The sequence below is a fragment of the Pseudozyma hubeiensis genome (assembly GCF_000403515.1).
Source record: "Pseudozyma hubeiensis SY62 DNA, scaffold: PHS20, whole genome shotgun sequence".
NCBI lineage: Eukaryota > Fungi > Basidiomycota > Ustilaginomycetes > Ustilaginales > Ustilaginaceae > Pseudozyma > Pseudozyma hubeiensis.
Genome location: NW_012133802.1, coordinates 434,392 through 445,580, shown reverse-complemented (window position 1 = coordinate 445,580; position 11,189 = coordinate 434,392). Strand labels below are relative to the sequence as shown.

The window sequence follows — 11,189 nt, the reverse complement described above, 5'->3', positions numbered from 1 at the left end:
CCTAACCCTAACCCTAACCCTAACCCTAACCCTAACCCTAACCCTAACCCTAACCCTACTGATTTGAGATGAGGCTGCAAAGCCGGAAGGGCAGCCCAAATGGCAAGATCGATGATGTCGGGAAAAGGCTCGTTACCCGATTCGCTTGCCAGATAGAGCCGCGCGTCTGCTTGGACTCAACGTCGATGCTGACTTTGATGTGCTCCAATTTACAACAGTGTAGATAAGCCGTTGAAAGCAAGTTTCTGATCCAGGGTCAGGTCCAGGCATCTAGTGGATCTGACAACATGTATTGGCTAGACTCATGCAATTGGACGGATCGAGGTAGTCGATGACCATGACAAAGACCTTGCAAGGGAGGCCCAAGATGACGCTCTGCCGGATCCTAAACTTGACGCGCTTCAGGGCTGAAGAGGATGCCTCATCTGCAGCTGGGCGCTTCTGTCTTCTGATCGATAGTTTGTTCTCTGTGACGTCGCCGGGATTGTTCACAGAATTGTGATGGGCAGCAATGATGCTACATTCTGTGCAATGTCCAGAATGATCATTCACCGGTTGCGATGGTTGCGAGCGCTGATTCTGGCACGTCAGCCCTAAATCCGACTTCATTCAGTGCAACGAGGTATGCGCATCTGATGCCTCCCTCGTTCCAAGGCAAAGAGCCACCAGCAAAGCTTGATCGCACAGCTATGCGGTCACTCAAAGTGTGGGCAGAGCTGAGTTGTCATGGACCTCAAGCTCTTCCCGAGGCGTGAAACAAGGTTCAAAGCTCGGCCTCGCCATTCCTGCGCTATCACACGACAGGCACACACGATCCTCGATCAAGTCAACAGCTTCCGAATGCGCCTCCGTTGAACACATCGTTGCCGGTGTCGAAGCGCTTCCGGCTCCGAGAATATAGTCCAGGAACCAGAACGCCCTGAGCCTATTGTCGCAAGTTGCAGAAAACCCGAGCCACGCCATGCAGGTCACGGATCGACACAGCTGTCAAACGGCGGCAGATTTGGCGACTGTTTTCTGTGTTGTAAGGCGTCAGCGAGCTTTTGTCGCCTAGAAACAGCCAAGCTGTGCACTAGGCGAGTCACGGGTCGCGGGAACTCCGCGCCCGACAGGCGAAAATGAAGATCCCGCGTCAAATGCCAAACACTGCCGTCGTCTCAACACCGAGGCGGCGGCTTGCATGGGATAATTTCAGACTCAGCCACCGCCGTCAGAACGTGCCCGACCCCGCAAGACAGGCTCGTCGTGAACGCAGAAGCAGTCTTGTACATGCATATCCTCCGCAACGCTTGTGTTGATGCCCCGGCTGACCAACAACAGAAGCTTCCGTGAACGCGGGAGCAAATTGTATTTGCTTGTGGGTGCTTTCGCTTCCGCCGGCGAACCCGCCGCTTTTGTTTCAGTAGAGTGAGACACGCGGCGTGATGTACCACAGTCGTGCAACGTCCGACGTCGGACCGGCAAAACAAAGCATTGCAAGTCCGCAAAGGGTTTTTGAGATTGGTGCGTCCGCTCGACATAGACCATTTGAGGTACATCGTCGATCAAAGACCCTCGCGCAGCAAGCAGCACGTCCCGTTGCCGAGCAGAGTGTGTTGCAACCGTTCCGCGAGTACGTGTCTCCGAGAACCATACGCCAACTTACCCTGTCGTCGAAAGGCATATAAACCTTTCTTTCGAGCATCTGTGTACCCCAATCTTTCATCAGCCCTCGACAACGAGCCCCCCACCCCTCCCTCCAGCTAAATCCTCCTTGGGTCAATAGCAAGAATGTTCCTCAAGTCTACTTTCGCCGCCACGGCATCGGCTGCTGCTCTGGTGCTGGCCTCGCTGACTTCGGCCGCGCCCACCTCATCCAACTATCAGCCTGACTGCAAGAGCATCGGCAAAGGTGCATTTGGATACAACTCGTCTGCCATCGGCATCTACTCGAACAAGCCTCCTCAGACCTATCTGACAGTCGCAAGCGACAACAACCGACTTATCGCATCGACCGTACCAGACTACCAGGAACAGACTCTCTTTGAGTTCTTCAATTGCTCCTACAAGCCTGCACCGTACGTTGGCAAGGGTGCCATCGACACCTACCAGGGCTACATCAAAGCTCCCAATGGCGAATGCGTCACCGTCGCCGACACTTCAAGCAGTCGAAGCTACGTGCTCACCAGCCCGTGCAAGTTCAACTCGGACAAGTCGTACGGCAACGTCGACCCTTCCCAGCACTTCCAATTCCAGACCGACACTTTCTACAGCTTCTATTCGGTCGTCTTCCTCTCCAAGGTTCATGGTCCCGTTGACACCAACAGCTTCGGCTCGGGTGCACACTACCACTTTTCCATCTCGGACAAGAAACGCCCCTACCTCATCTCGAGCCATCAACCTAGCAACCCCCAGGACGGAAAGTTGAACGAAATGCTCATTGCGCAGATCGGCGACGAGTACAAGCCCACCACGAAAACCTTCCCCGCTTGCAAGGTCGTGAAAACGGGCAACGTCGAGCTTGTCAACACTCAGACCGGTGCGGTCCATCCTGTCACCACCGACTACGGCCACCAGTTCCCCTATGCACAAACCATCCTCATTGGCGGCACGGGCAACCCCAGTTTCAGCTTCTTGGAGTGCGACTCCGAATACATGGGCTACAAATCCGACAGCACCAACACCTACGGCCACTTCAAGTCGAATGAATTCGACGGAGAGGCCTCCTGCTTTACCAAGCAGACCGGCGGCGATCTCAACGATCTCATCCTCGAGAGCCAGGTCAACGGCAACCCGCCAGAGTACGATACCAAGGATCAGATCCCAGCCTACTTCCGCATGCAACAGACCAGCGACGGCTACTACCAGCTCAATTACTTGGGTGGTCGCGCTTCGGACAACGTCACTCCTTCGCAGTGGATGCCCAAGCGTGACGCCAGCCAGTCGGACGACGTCACCACTGTATTCGTCGATGCCAGCAACACTGGCTACACGCTGCGTTTCACCAAGGCATAAATCGGCTCGACTGCATCTTTGTCGCATACTTCGCTTAGTCAGCTCACTAGCATCAGAGAACATTGCACAGATCACACCTATCGTTTGCGAACAATCTCCATTCATAGCACAATCTCCTCCGGCAGCCGCAGGCTGCAATGCACAAAGTTCTGCGAGAGAGAGCGTTTGAAATGATTTTGTAAGAGCCGCCACGAAGCCATGAAGAGACGAAGAGGCTGAGGATTTCGCTTCCGAGCACTTTGACGCTGAGGCTGGGTACGATAGGGTCTTTCAGCACAGGTGAGAGACGAAGTCGTCGTAGTCGGTGTAGTAGGTGTGGCTGCCCACGTTGCCCATGGTGTCAACCACAACATAGTCGATGTACTTGTTCATCGAGTTGATGAAGTCCTGCTTGACGTTGCGAGCGTTGTTGTCAAACTGCTTGGCGGCGACGTTGTTGCTCTGGAACGACCAGTAGGTGCTTGAGCCGCGGTTCACCGAGCAAGCATCCGGGTTCGGTAGGATCGAGATGGTGCCTCTTCCGTTTTGCTTTGCCCACTGAAGGGCACTCATGGCGCCGGCTGTTGCGACGTGGTCGCCGGGCGCGACGCTGGCGGCGACGTGCGTAAAGTCGGCCGACACGCGGTAGCGCTCAGCGTCACGCCAGCAGGCAAGGTAGTCCTGAATGCTAAGCTGAGTGTGGAAGACGTTGATGTAGGCCTCGCCTCCTTTGTTGACGATCTCGCCGTTATTGATCTGAGGGATGATCCTGAGGCCGGTAAGACCGCTGTAGTGGGCGTAAGCTGCGCAAGTCTCGGCGCCCTTGTAGGTGTACTGGCTCGAGTCGATGGCCGAGGTGGCAAAGAACTTGAGGTAGACCGAGGTCTCAAGACCAGCCTTGCGGACCGAGTCGGCAGCCTTCTCAAAGATCTCTGGGCTCTGAATGTCGAGCACAAGCATGAATGTCGCGCCGCCATTGCCCGAGATGTAATTGGAGTAGTAGCTGAGCATCTCATCGAGCGTCTGCATCTTCTGCGAGCCGTCCGTGACGAGCTGGGCGTTGCGACCGTAGATCTTGAGTGGCGTGTCGTTCCACTGACTACCGGTTCGCGAGTTGATGTTGATACCAGCAACAGCTGGCTGCCTTCCGAGAGCGACGTCGACCGAGTTCAGCTTGCCTCCGTAGTTGTCGACGGTGGTGGCGCGGTTGGTGAGCACGTCGTGAGTGACCATGACGACACCGTCCGAGCTGAGACGGAGATCGAGTTCCACACCGGGCAAGCCGAGGTCGCCAGCGCGGTAGAGGGCACCGATACTGTTCTCGGCGTTGGCCTGGCTGTCATCAACATCGTGGAAGACACCACGGTGAGCGATAGGTTGCCAGGCGAAGGCAGTGCCGACCAGAGCAACTGCAGCAACGACAAAGCTCGAGAGCTTGAGGAATTGCATCTTAAGTATTGATGAAGAGGTGTGGAGCGCTGGAGCTGCGTTGTTGATGGATAAGGACGAGCTCAAACATCCTTCGTGACGCTGCTTATATAGGCGTTGAATGGTGTTGGAGCCGCCTTACAACAACTCGCTCATTCTTGCAGGAGAGTTGATGCGACCATGCACCTTTTCGAAAGCGATGCATGCGCTGAGGAAGAGCCATCATCGTTCCTGCACGCCCATCAAGTCGACGTACTTGCCGAGCAACAGGCGTACTCCATCCGCAACGCCGAACGTGCCATATAGCCCACGTTCATGGTTGGATTCGGGAAGACCATGACCAGCTTCGAAGGGGTCAGAACAAGAACGTGGAGATCGAGAAGGAGCTGCTCTACGTCGGGCATCCGTGACTGCAGCTCGAAGTCTGTGGTAGAGAGCGATCGTGGAGGCAAGGACACCGCTAGATGCAGCAGCACAACGGAACCAGGAGTGCTTGCTTCTCCAATCGACTGAATTGGCTTCGGGACGAGCATTGACGGCAGTGGAGAGCAGACAGGCAGCTAGCGAAAGATGTGTCTGAGCATCGAGCGCTCCCTCGATGGCGCGTCTCATGTCTCACTCACGATCGAGGAAGGCTGCTTGTTAGCACATGTTGGTGATCGTGTATTGCAGCTTGCGTGTTCAGGCGGACGAGAAGATGAAAGGAGATGATCCTACATCGTGTGTAGTACCGTCTCTGGAGGTCTGTGCTCGGATGAGGAGAGATCGAGCCAAGGTGTTTTTCGGGACACCGAGATCCGAAGACCGGCACAAGCTCATGTGGGGATCGAAATGGCCCAGGGACGAGGGCTCTGATGGCAAATCATCGATGGGGTCGACGGTGTGAGATAGCCGAAGCATGAGCAAACAAAGCTGTGATGACGAGCATGTAGAGAGGATGCTTGGCTCGTCTTGGCGACCCCATTCTCACGCATCAATGTCGGAGCCTGAACTTGTACGATCTCGCTGTGGTACAATGTCGATACAAGGGCAACATGAAGCTTCTCGAAGATCATGACCCTTCCCTGCACCAAGGCACACGTGTCGCCGCCGGCACGGAAATTAGGTTTTGGGCTGAAGTTCCCTTGTGCACGGCATCTGTCAGATACTGTAAAAGCAGCACGTGCGTCTACTTGCGCCAGCTAGTCGAATCAGTCTCGTTTCTCGAAGCCAAGAATTCGTTTCTGTCATCCGCATCTAGACCAGCTCTAGCTGTACCATCGATGGTTACGGCCAGTCTCGACGCATTGGATTCCTGCTGTTATCGTGCAACCCAGGCCGGGCAGTCGTGCCGTATGTACTGTCGACACGTTTTCTTGTTTGCAAAGTTGTCTGATGGGAGATTTTCTCTCATGCGCACAAGTCTGCATCCCGCAACCTCACAAATTCAGTCTCTGCCCTCTGCCGGTGCGATGCAGAATTGGGTTTGGATCTGACAGCCACAGTATGCAAAAGGCATCGCCTTGGCAAACAGATCGTAACTCCTAGGTTACTTCGATCATCAAAACCCTCCTTCTGCGTGCTTCGGCTGCCGTGCTGGTTATGATTGTCAGCAAATCTTGACAATCCAAGAGCATTGCAATAGCCTATTCACAGGGCACATGCGAAAGGGACAATACTGTGAGCAGCGGCATCTTTTGGCGTTCGAGAGAGACCGAGCAACCTCCAAGCGAAACACGTGCGTCCAAACGAGACCTTTCATGCCGAAACATGCAGAAAGGCTTCCCGAAATGGGGTTGTACGCAGGTTCCTGGAACATCCAGATCCCCTGCGTCCGCTCTGTGCGTCAGGCGAGAGGATCGCGACTGTCTACGAGTTCGACAGCGTCGTGAATACTTTGCCTGCTGGCTCAAGCACCTCAATGACCTTTGTGGATACCTTCTTCTTCCAACCTTCAATTCGAATTGCTCTCTTTCATCTCCCCATTTGCAGTTCGTGAGCCTCTCGCCACTTTGACTGCCAACCAATCCGGGCGATATATATGCCGCGAGGTATGGATATGTATTTACTTGGAATGCTCCATACTTGAACTTCTGCCTCCGATAGTTTCAATCATGAAGATCTCGGCCTTCACCCTGCTGACACTACCGACAGCGCTTCCGCTGCTCAACAGCACCCTTCGCGAGGACTGCTGGGTGCCAAGCAACAAGGTGATCAGCGCACCGCAGATCTCGTTGCCGTTGCACAAGGAAGACGCCAAGCCGATTGTGACGCATTGGCCAGCCCAGAACTGGACCAATGAAGAGTGTATCGTCAAGCCGCTCGGATGGGGTCGCGACGACTCGTCCCAGATCCAAGAGGCGGTGCTGCGTTGCGGCAATGGTGGTACCATCACGCTGCCGGCTCCCTACACGTACACGATCGCCAACCGCATGTACATGAAGCTCAACCACGCTCGACTCAATGTGCATGGACTGCTGTCGTTCACACCCGACCTTGGCTACTGGATCGGCGAGTCGCACCGCGTCGAGTTCCAAAACCAGAGCACAGCATGGATCGTCGAGGGCAACAACTACCACATCAGCGGTGGTGGCTGGAAGCAAGGCGGTATCTTGGGTAACGGACAGGCGTGGTACGGCCGTGCTGCTGGCCAGAGCAATCAATTCGGTCGACCGATCAGCATCTCGCTCTACAACAGCACCAACGCCACCATCGACCACTTTTCCTTCTACCAGCCCCAGTTCTGGTCCATGTGGGTGCAGGACTCGAAGAATGTTCACATCAACAACATTTACATCAACGGAAGCAACACGGATCCCGCCGGCAACTCGTCCAACTATGCTACCAACATCGACGGTATCGATACGATGAGGGTGGATGGCTTGCACCTCGCCAACTGGAACTTCCGCGGTGGCGACGACTGCTTCGCTCCCAAGGGCAACACGACCAACGTGGTGCTGCGCAACTTTACCTGCGTCGGTGGTGGTATCGCTTTCGGCAGTGTGGGCCAGTTCCCGGGCAGCCCGGACTACATCACCAACGTCAGCGTCTCGGACATTAAAGTGTCGGGCGAGGTGTCGAAGCTATACGGAGGCGCCCAACCCGCTGGAGGAGCCTACTTCAAGTCGTGGGTGGGCGTCTCGATGGGAGTGCCACCCCAGGGCGGAGGCGGAGGAAGCGGCAAGGTGAGCAACGTCACCTTCACCAATTTGGAGGTCGACAACACCACGCAGGCTGTGTTCATCAACAAGTGCTACTACAAGGTCAAGGATCAGGCCAACTTTTGCGATACGTCCAAGTTCCAATTCGACAATCTCAACTTCCACAACGTGACCGGCAAAGTGCTAAGCCCGGACGGTATCAACCTCAACTGCTCGGCGGTGGCACCTTGTCACAACGTCACGTTCAGCTCGGTGGATTTATCCTCGGCGGTGAGCAATAAGACGGCCGGCGTGGTCCTCACCAATACCGTCAACGTCACCGGCGTCGCCGACGCCAAGAAGGTGATCACGTAGCTATCTCGTCTCACTCTATAGTTTGTCGACCTCGCGCTTGGTCTAACCCAACGGCTTGTAATGTCGGTGTCGATTAACAGTCTCTAGCAAATGACTTATTGTGTGAGCGCGTGCATTGCATGTGGGCGAGACATGATGAAACTGCAAAAAGAATGAATACAAATGCGAGGATTGTTCAGCTGCCCAGTCGATCTGCGATGGTTTGAGTGACAAAGCGTTTGCCCTCGGGTGCCAGATCCGAGTTGACTGCGAGCGCTTGAGCAGCATCCTGGACTGCCCTGGTGGAGAGCGATGCCTGCTTTGCGTCTGTCTGGACACCAGTAGCTTTGAGAAGAGACTGTGCTTGGAATCGCTCGTACGAGCCTCCGATCTGCTCGTTCTGCAAGGCGATCCTGGCTGCCTTGAGCTGCTCTGCCAACGACTTGTCGTCGGATGCCCTGAGGTCGGATGAGCGTGTGAGCGCTGCGCGAGTGTGAGTCAGGAAGCCCGCCGCCACGCTGGTTGGATTGTTGGTGGGGCCGAGAACGTTGCGTGCACCAGGAACGATGTGGAGCTTGAGCGCACTGTTGGCGGTCTTGATACCCGGAAGGTTGAGCTTCGCGCTGGCCGTCTTGGCCGCAGGAGCAGCAGCGGCCTTGCCTTTGCCCTTACCGGCAGCAGCTGGCGCGGACGGTGCAGCAGCTGCAAGATCGGGGATGAAGACGGAAGAGGGGCGAGGTGCCGATGACAGCAAGCGTTCAAACCCAGGCTTGGAGAAGAGCGGGTTGTTCCAGTCGGTCTTGGGGAGCGGAGCAGAAAGCTTCTGTGGAGTGTTGGAAAGACTTTTGTTGTTAGAGCCTCTGCCAGCGCGGGCCTGGTTGGAAGCGGAGGTGGCATCAAAGACCGAGGGCAGCCGCTTGTTGCGTCGATCGCTGCCTGCGTTTCTGTTGTTGTTGTTGTTGTTGCTTTTGGCGCCGCTGCCTTCTCCGCCTCGTTGTGATGCAGAGTTACGGGTCCTTTGACCTGCACGAAGTCGATCCGAAGCGCCGCCTCTGGATTGAGGGGAGCGCTGCGATTGGCTGTTGGGTCGCGGACGAGATGCCGAGGCGGATGAGCTCGTGGCTGACGGAGAAGGCGTCGAGCCCTCTGCTAGGCGAGAGGCGCTTGAGGCGATACCTCTGGCAAGCGGTCGTACGCTGACGATTGCTTTCGATGCAAAAGGCATGGTCATGATAGGCAATGCAATGGTGTGGTAGAGGGGAGGCACCGTGCAGTATAAGCAAATTGATTCATTTGGCTGAAATCGTCGAGAAGAAATGCTTCTTCCGACCCTCGCAGGCACGTGACGTTCTTGCCCTTCAGGTGTTACGTTCTCTCCAAATCACACTCCACAACAAATCTCGGCGTTCAGGACGTCAGCCAAGCCACGACGAGAAGAAGTGGACAGGTCTAGCCCGATGCACGGACTTGAGGTCTTGCGAGCGGCTTTGCTTACATGCGTAGGACGACAACCGACTGCCCACCTCATTACGACCAGCCTGGAACCTAAGGTGATTAGTGTTATGCTCAACCTGTTCATCGCCCTGCGCTCAACTGCTCCATCTCTGTCTTCGAACCTCGTTCGCCGTGCTAATCCGACTTTTACCTGGGCACTACGACCATCTTCCACACCGAAACGAAGCACGATGGCGCCGGCGACAACTCCGACAAGAACAGTAGCTCGACGAGCTTCGAGTCGCAGTGCGGCCGAAAGCCCGGCGGCATCATCTTCCACCACATCGCCGGTCAAGCCGAAGCGGAAGGCATCCGAGTCGTCGTCGTCTCGAGCGAAAGAGGCGACCGAGGATGATTCCGCAGCGAAAGATGAGCTCGCCGCTTCGGAAGCCGCGACGCCAGCGAAAAAGCCGCGCAAGAAGACGGTATCTGACTCGGACTCGCCGAGCGCTCCCAAGTCAGAGGACACGACGGCGGATCCTAGCTTGCCCAAGAACACCGAGATGCCAGCAAGCCTCTCGTATGCCCGCCCGTCAGCACCTGGCAGCGTTCGCATCACATCGTGGAACATCACCAGTCTCAAGTCAAGCGAGCCAAAGGGCATGATGCGCTACCTCGAAGCAGAAGATGCCGATATCGTGGTGCTCTCCGAGACAAAGGTCAACGATGCACCAATGCATCCCGGTCTCACCAAGATTTACAAGCATCAATACTGGGGTATCGGCAAGCAGAAAGGCTATGCTGGTCTGGCCATCCTCTCCAAGATTCAACCCGTCAAGGCTGTCTACGGCCTACCTGGTCTCAAAGAGCAAGATACCAAGGGTCGCATCGGTGAGTTCTTCGTGCTTCGTGCTGTACTAATGCTTCTGCTTCTTTCGTGTCGTAGCTGACTGCCGCTCCTCTATGGGTGTTGGAAATCATCCGGTAGTTACGCTTGAGTTTGAGAACAGCTATCTGGTCGGAACATACGCCGTCAACGCAGGCGAAGGTCTCAAGGTATGTCGCTCGCAGCCCTTGTTTGCAAGCTTTTTCCCTCCCTCTATCCTACATCGGACCGCGCCCTCTTTGTGGATCTCTTCCGCTACCCTCAAGGTGGAGATCTCGTGCGCGGTCCGCAGATCGACCTCAGCAAAGAGGCAAGCTGTCTTCATAATCTCTTCGAGCACTGTTCGGCCATTGTGCTGCACCATCTCTCACATCGAAGGGCCTGATGCGACAGCGACAATGTACCAGCGCCATGTGACGAACAGTCTGGCTGTAGCTTGCAGATGCTGACCTTGTTTCTTGTCAATCTGCGTTTCTGTCGCCCTTGTCCCGATCGAAAGACCATGGCAACGAAACAAGCATGGAACGCCGCTTTTGCTCGCTACCTGGCTGAACTCGACGCATTGAAACCAGTCATCTGGTGCGGCGACCTCAACGTGGTGCAGGACGAACGCGATCTGGCAGCTGCCTCCAAGAAGTGGAACAAGAGCCCCGGATACACAGCCATCGAGTGTGACGCGCACCGCGAGCTGCTTCAAGGCGTCGCAACGCCAACATCAAAGCCACTTGTCGACGTCTGGAGGCAGAAGCATCCAGATGCCATCGGACACTACACCTTCTACGGCTGGAGAGGGTTCTGCAGAACAAAAGGCATCGGATGGCGGCTCGACTCTTTCATCCTCTCGGAACGCATTGCCACCAAAGCTCTCGAGTGCGAGATCAGGCACGAGTGCTACGGCGCCAGTGACCACGTTCCGATCTATTGCGATATCCAAGGCCCATTGTAGAGCGACATGATGGTGCGCAGAACCCTTCGTGGCAATTTCAACGTCCCGA

The 11,189-nt window shown here is 55.6% G+C and overlaps 7 protein-coding genes across 7 annotated transcripts; 4 read left to right on the top strand and 3 right to left on the bottom strand.

The window, feature by feature from the left end:
• Positions 1–270: 270 nt before the first annotated feature.
• On the bottom strand, positions 271–609 carry PHSY_001916 (hypothetical protein; the record flags this gene model as incomplete). The annotated part of the gene is made up of 1 exon (XM_012332542.1): positions 271–609. The coding sequence occupies one exon, from the start codon at positions 607–609 to the stop codon at positions 271–273; it is 339 nt and encodes a 112-aa protein (XP_012187932.1).
• A 1,161-nt stretch (positions 610–1,770) lies between these two features.
• Positions 1,771–2,994, top strand: PHSY_001915 (hypothetical protein; the record flags this gene model as incomplete). Its single annotated transcript, XM_012332541.1, has 1 exon — positions 1,771–2,994. One exon carries the CDS (start codon positions 1,771–1,773, stop codon positions 2,992–2,994), a length of 1,224 nt encoding a protein of 407 aa, XP_012187931.1.
• A 270-nt stretch (positions 2,995–3,264) lies between these two features.
• Positions 3,265–4,934, bottom strand: PHSY_001914 (glycerophosphodiester phosphodiesterase; the record flags this gene model as incomplete). The annotated part of the gene is made up of 2 exons (XM_012332540.1): positions 3,265–4,382; positions 4,658–4,934. The coding sequence occupies 2 exons, from the start codon at positions 4,932–4,934 to the stop codon at positions 3,265–3,267; spliced, it is 1,395 nt and encodes a 464-aa protein (XP_012187930.1).
• A 1,560-nt stretch (positions 4,935–6,494) lies between these two features.
• PHSY_001913 (polygalacturonase) lies at positions 6,495–7,895 on the top strand (the record flags this gene model as incomplete). The annotated part of the gene is made up of 1 exon (XM_012332539.1): positions 6,495–7,895. The coding sequence occupies one exon, from the start codon at positions 6,495–6,497 to the stop codon at positions 7,893–7,895; it is 1,401 nt and encodes a 466-aa protein (XP_012187929.1).
• Positions 7,896–8,070: 175 nt separating this feature from the next.
• On the bottom strand, positions 8,071–9,105 carry PHSY_001912 (hypothetical protein; the record flags this gene model as incomplete). The annotated part of the gene is made up of 1 exon (XM_012332538.1): positions 8,071–9,105. One exon carries the CDS (start codon positions 9,103–9,105, stop codon positions 8,071–8,073), a length of 1,035 nt encoding a protein of 344 aa, XP_012187928.1.
• A 226-nt stretch (positions 9,106–9,331) lies between these two features.
• PHSY_001911 (DNA lyase) lies at positions 9,332–10,258 on the top strand (the record flags this gene model as incomplete). The annotated part of the gene is made up of 1 exon (XM_012332537.1): positions 9,332–10,258. The coding sequence occupies one exon, from the start codon at positions 9,332–9,334 to the stop codon at positions 10,256–10,258; it is 927 nt and encodes a 308-aa protein (XP_012187927.1).
• A 438-nt stretch (positions 10,259–10,696) lies between these two features.
• PHSY_001910 (hypothetical protein) lies at positions 10,697–11,140 on the top strand (the record flags this gene model as incomplete). Its single annotated transcript, XM_012332536.1, has 1 exon — positions 10,697–11,140. The coding sequence occupies one exon, from the start codon at positions 10,697–10,699 to the stop codon at positions 11,138–11,140; it is 444 nt and encodes a 147-aa protein (XP_012187926.1).
• Between the last annotated feature and the right edge of the window lie 49 nt (positions 11,141–11,189).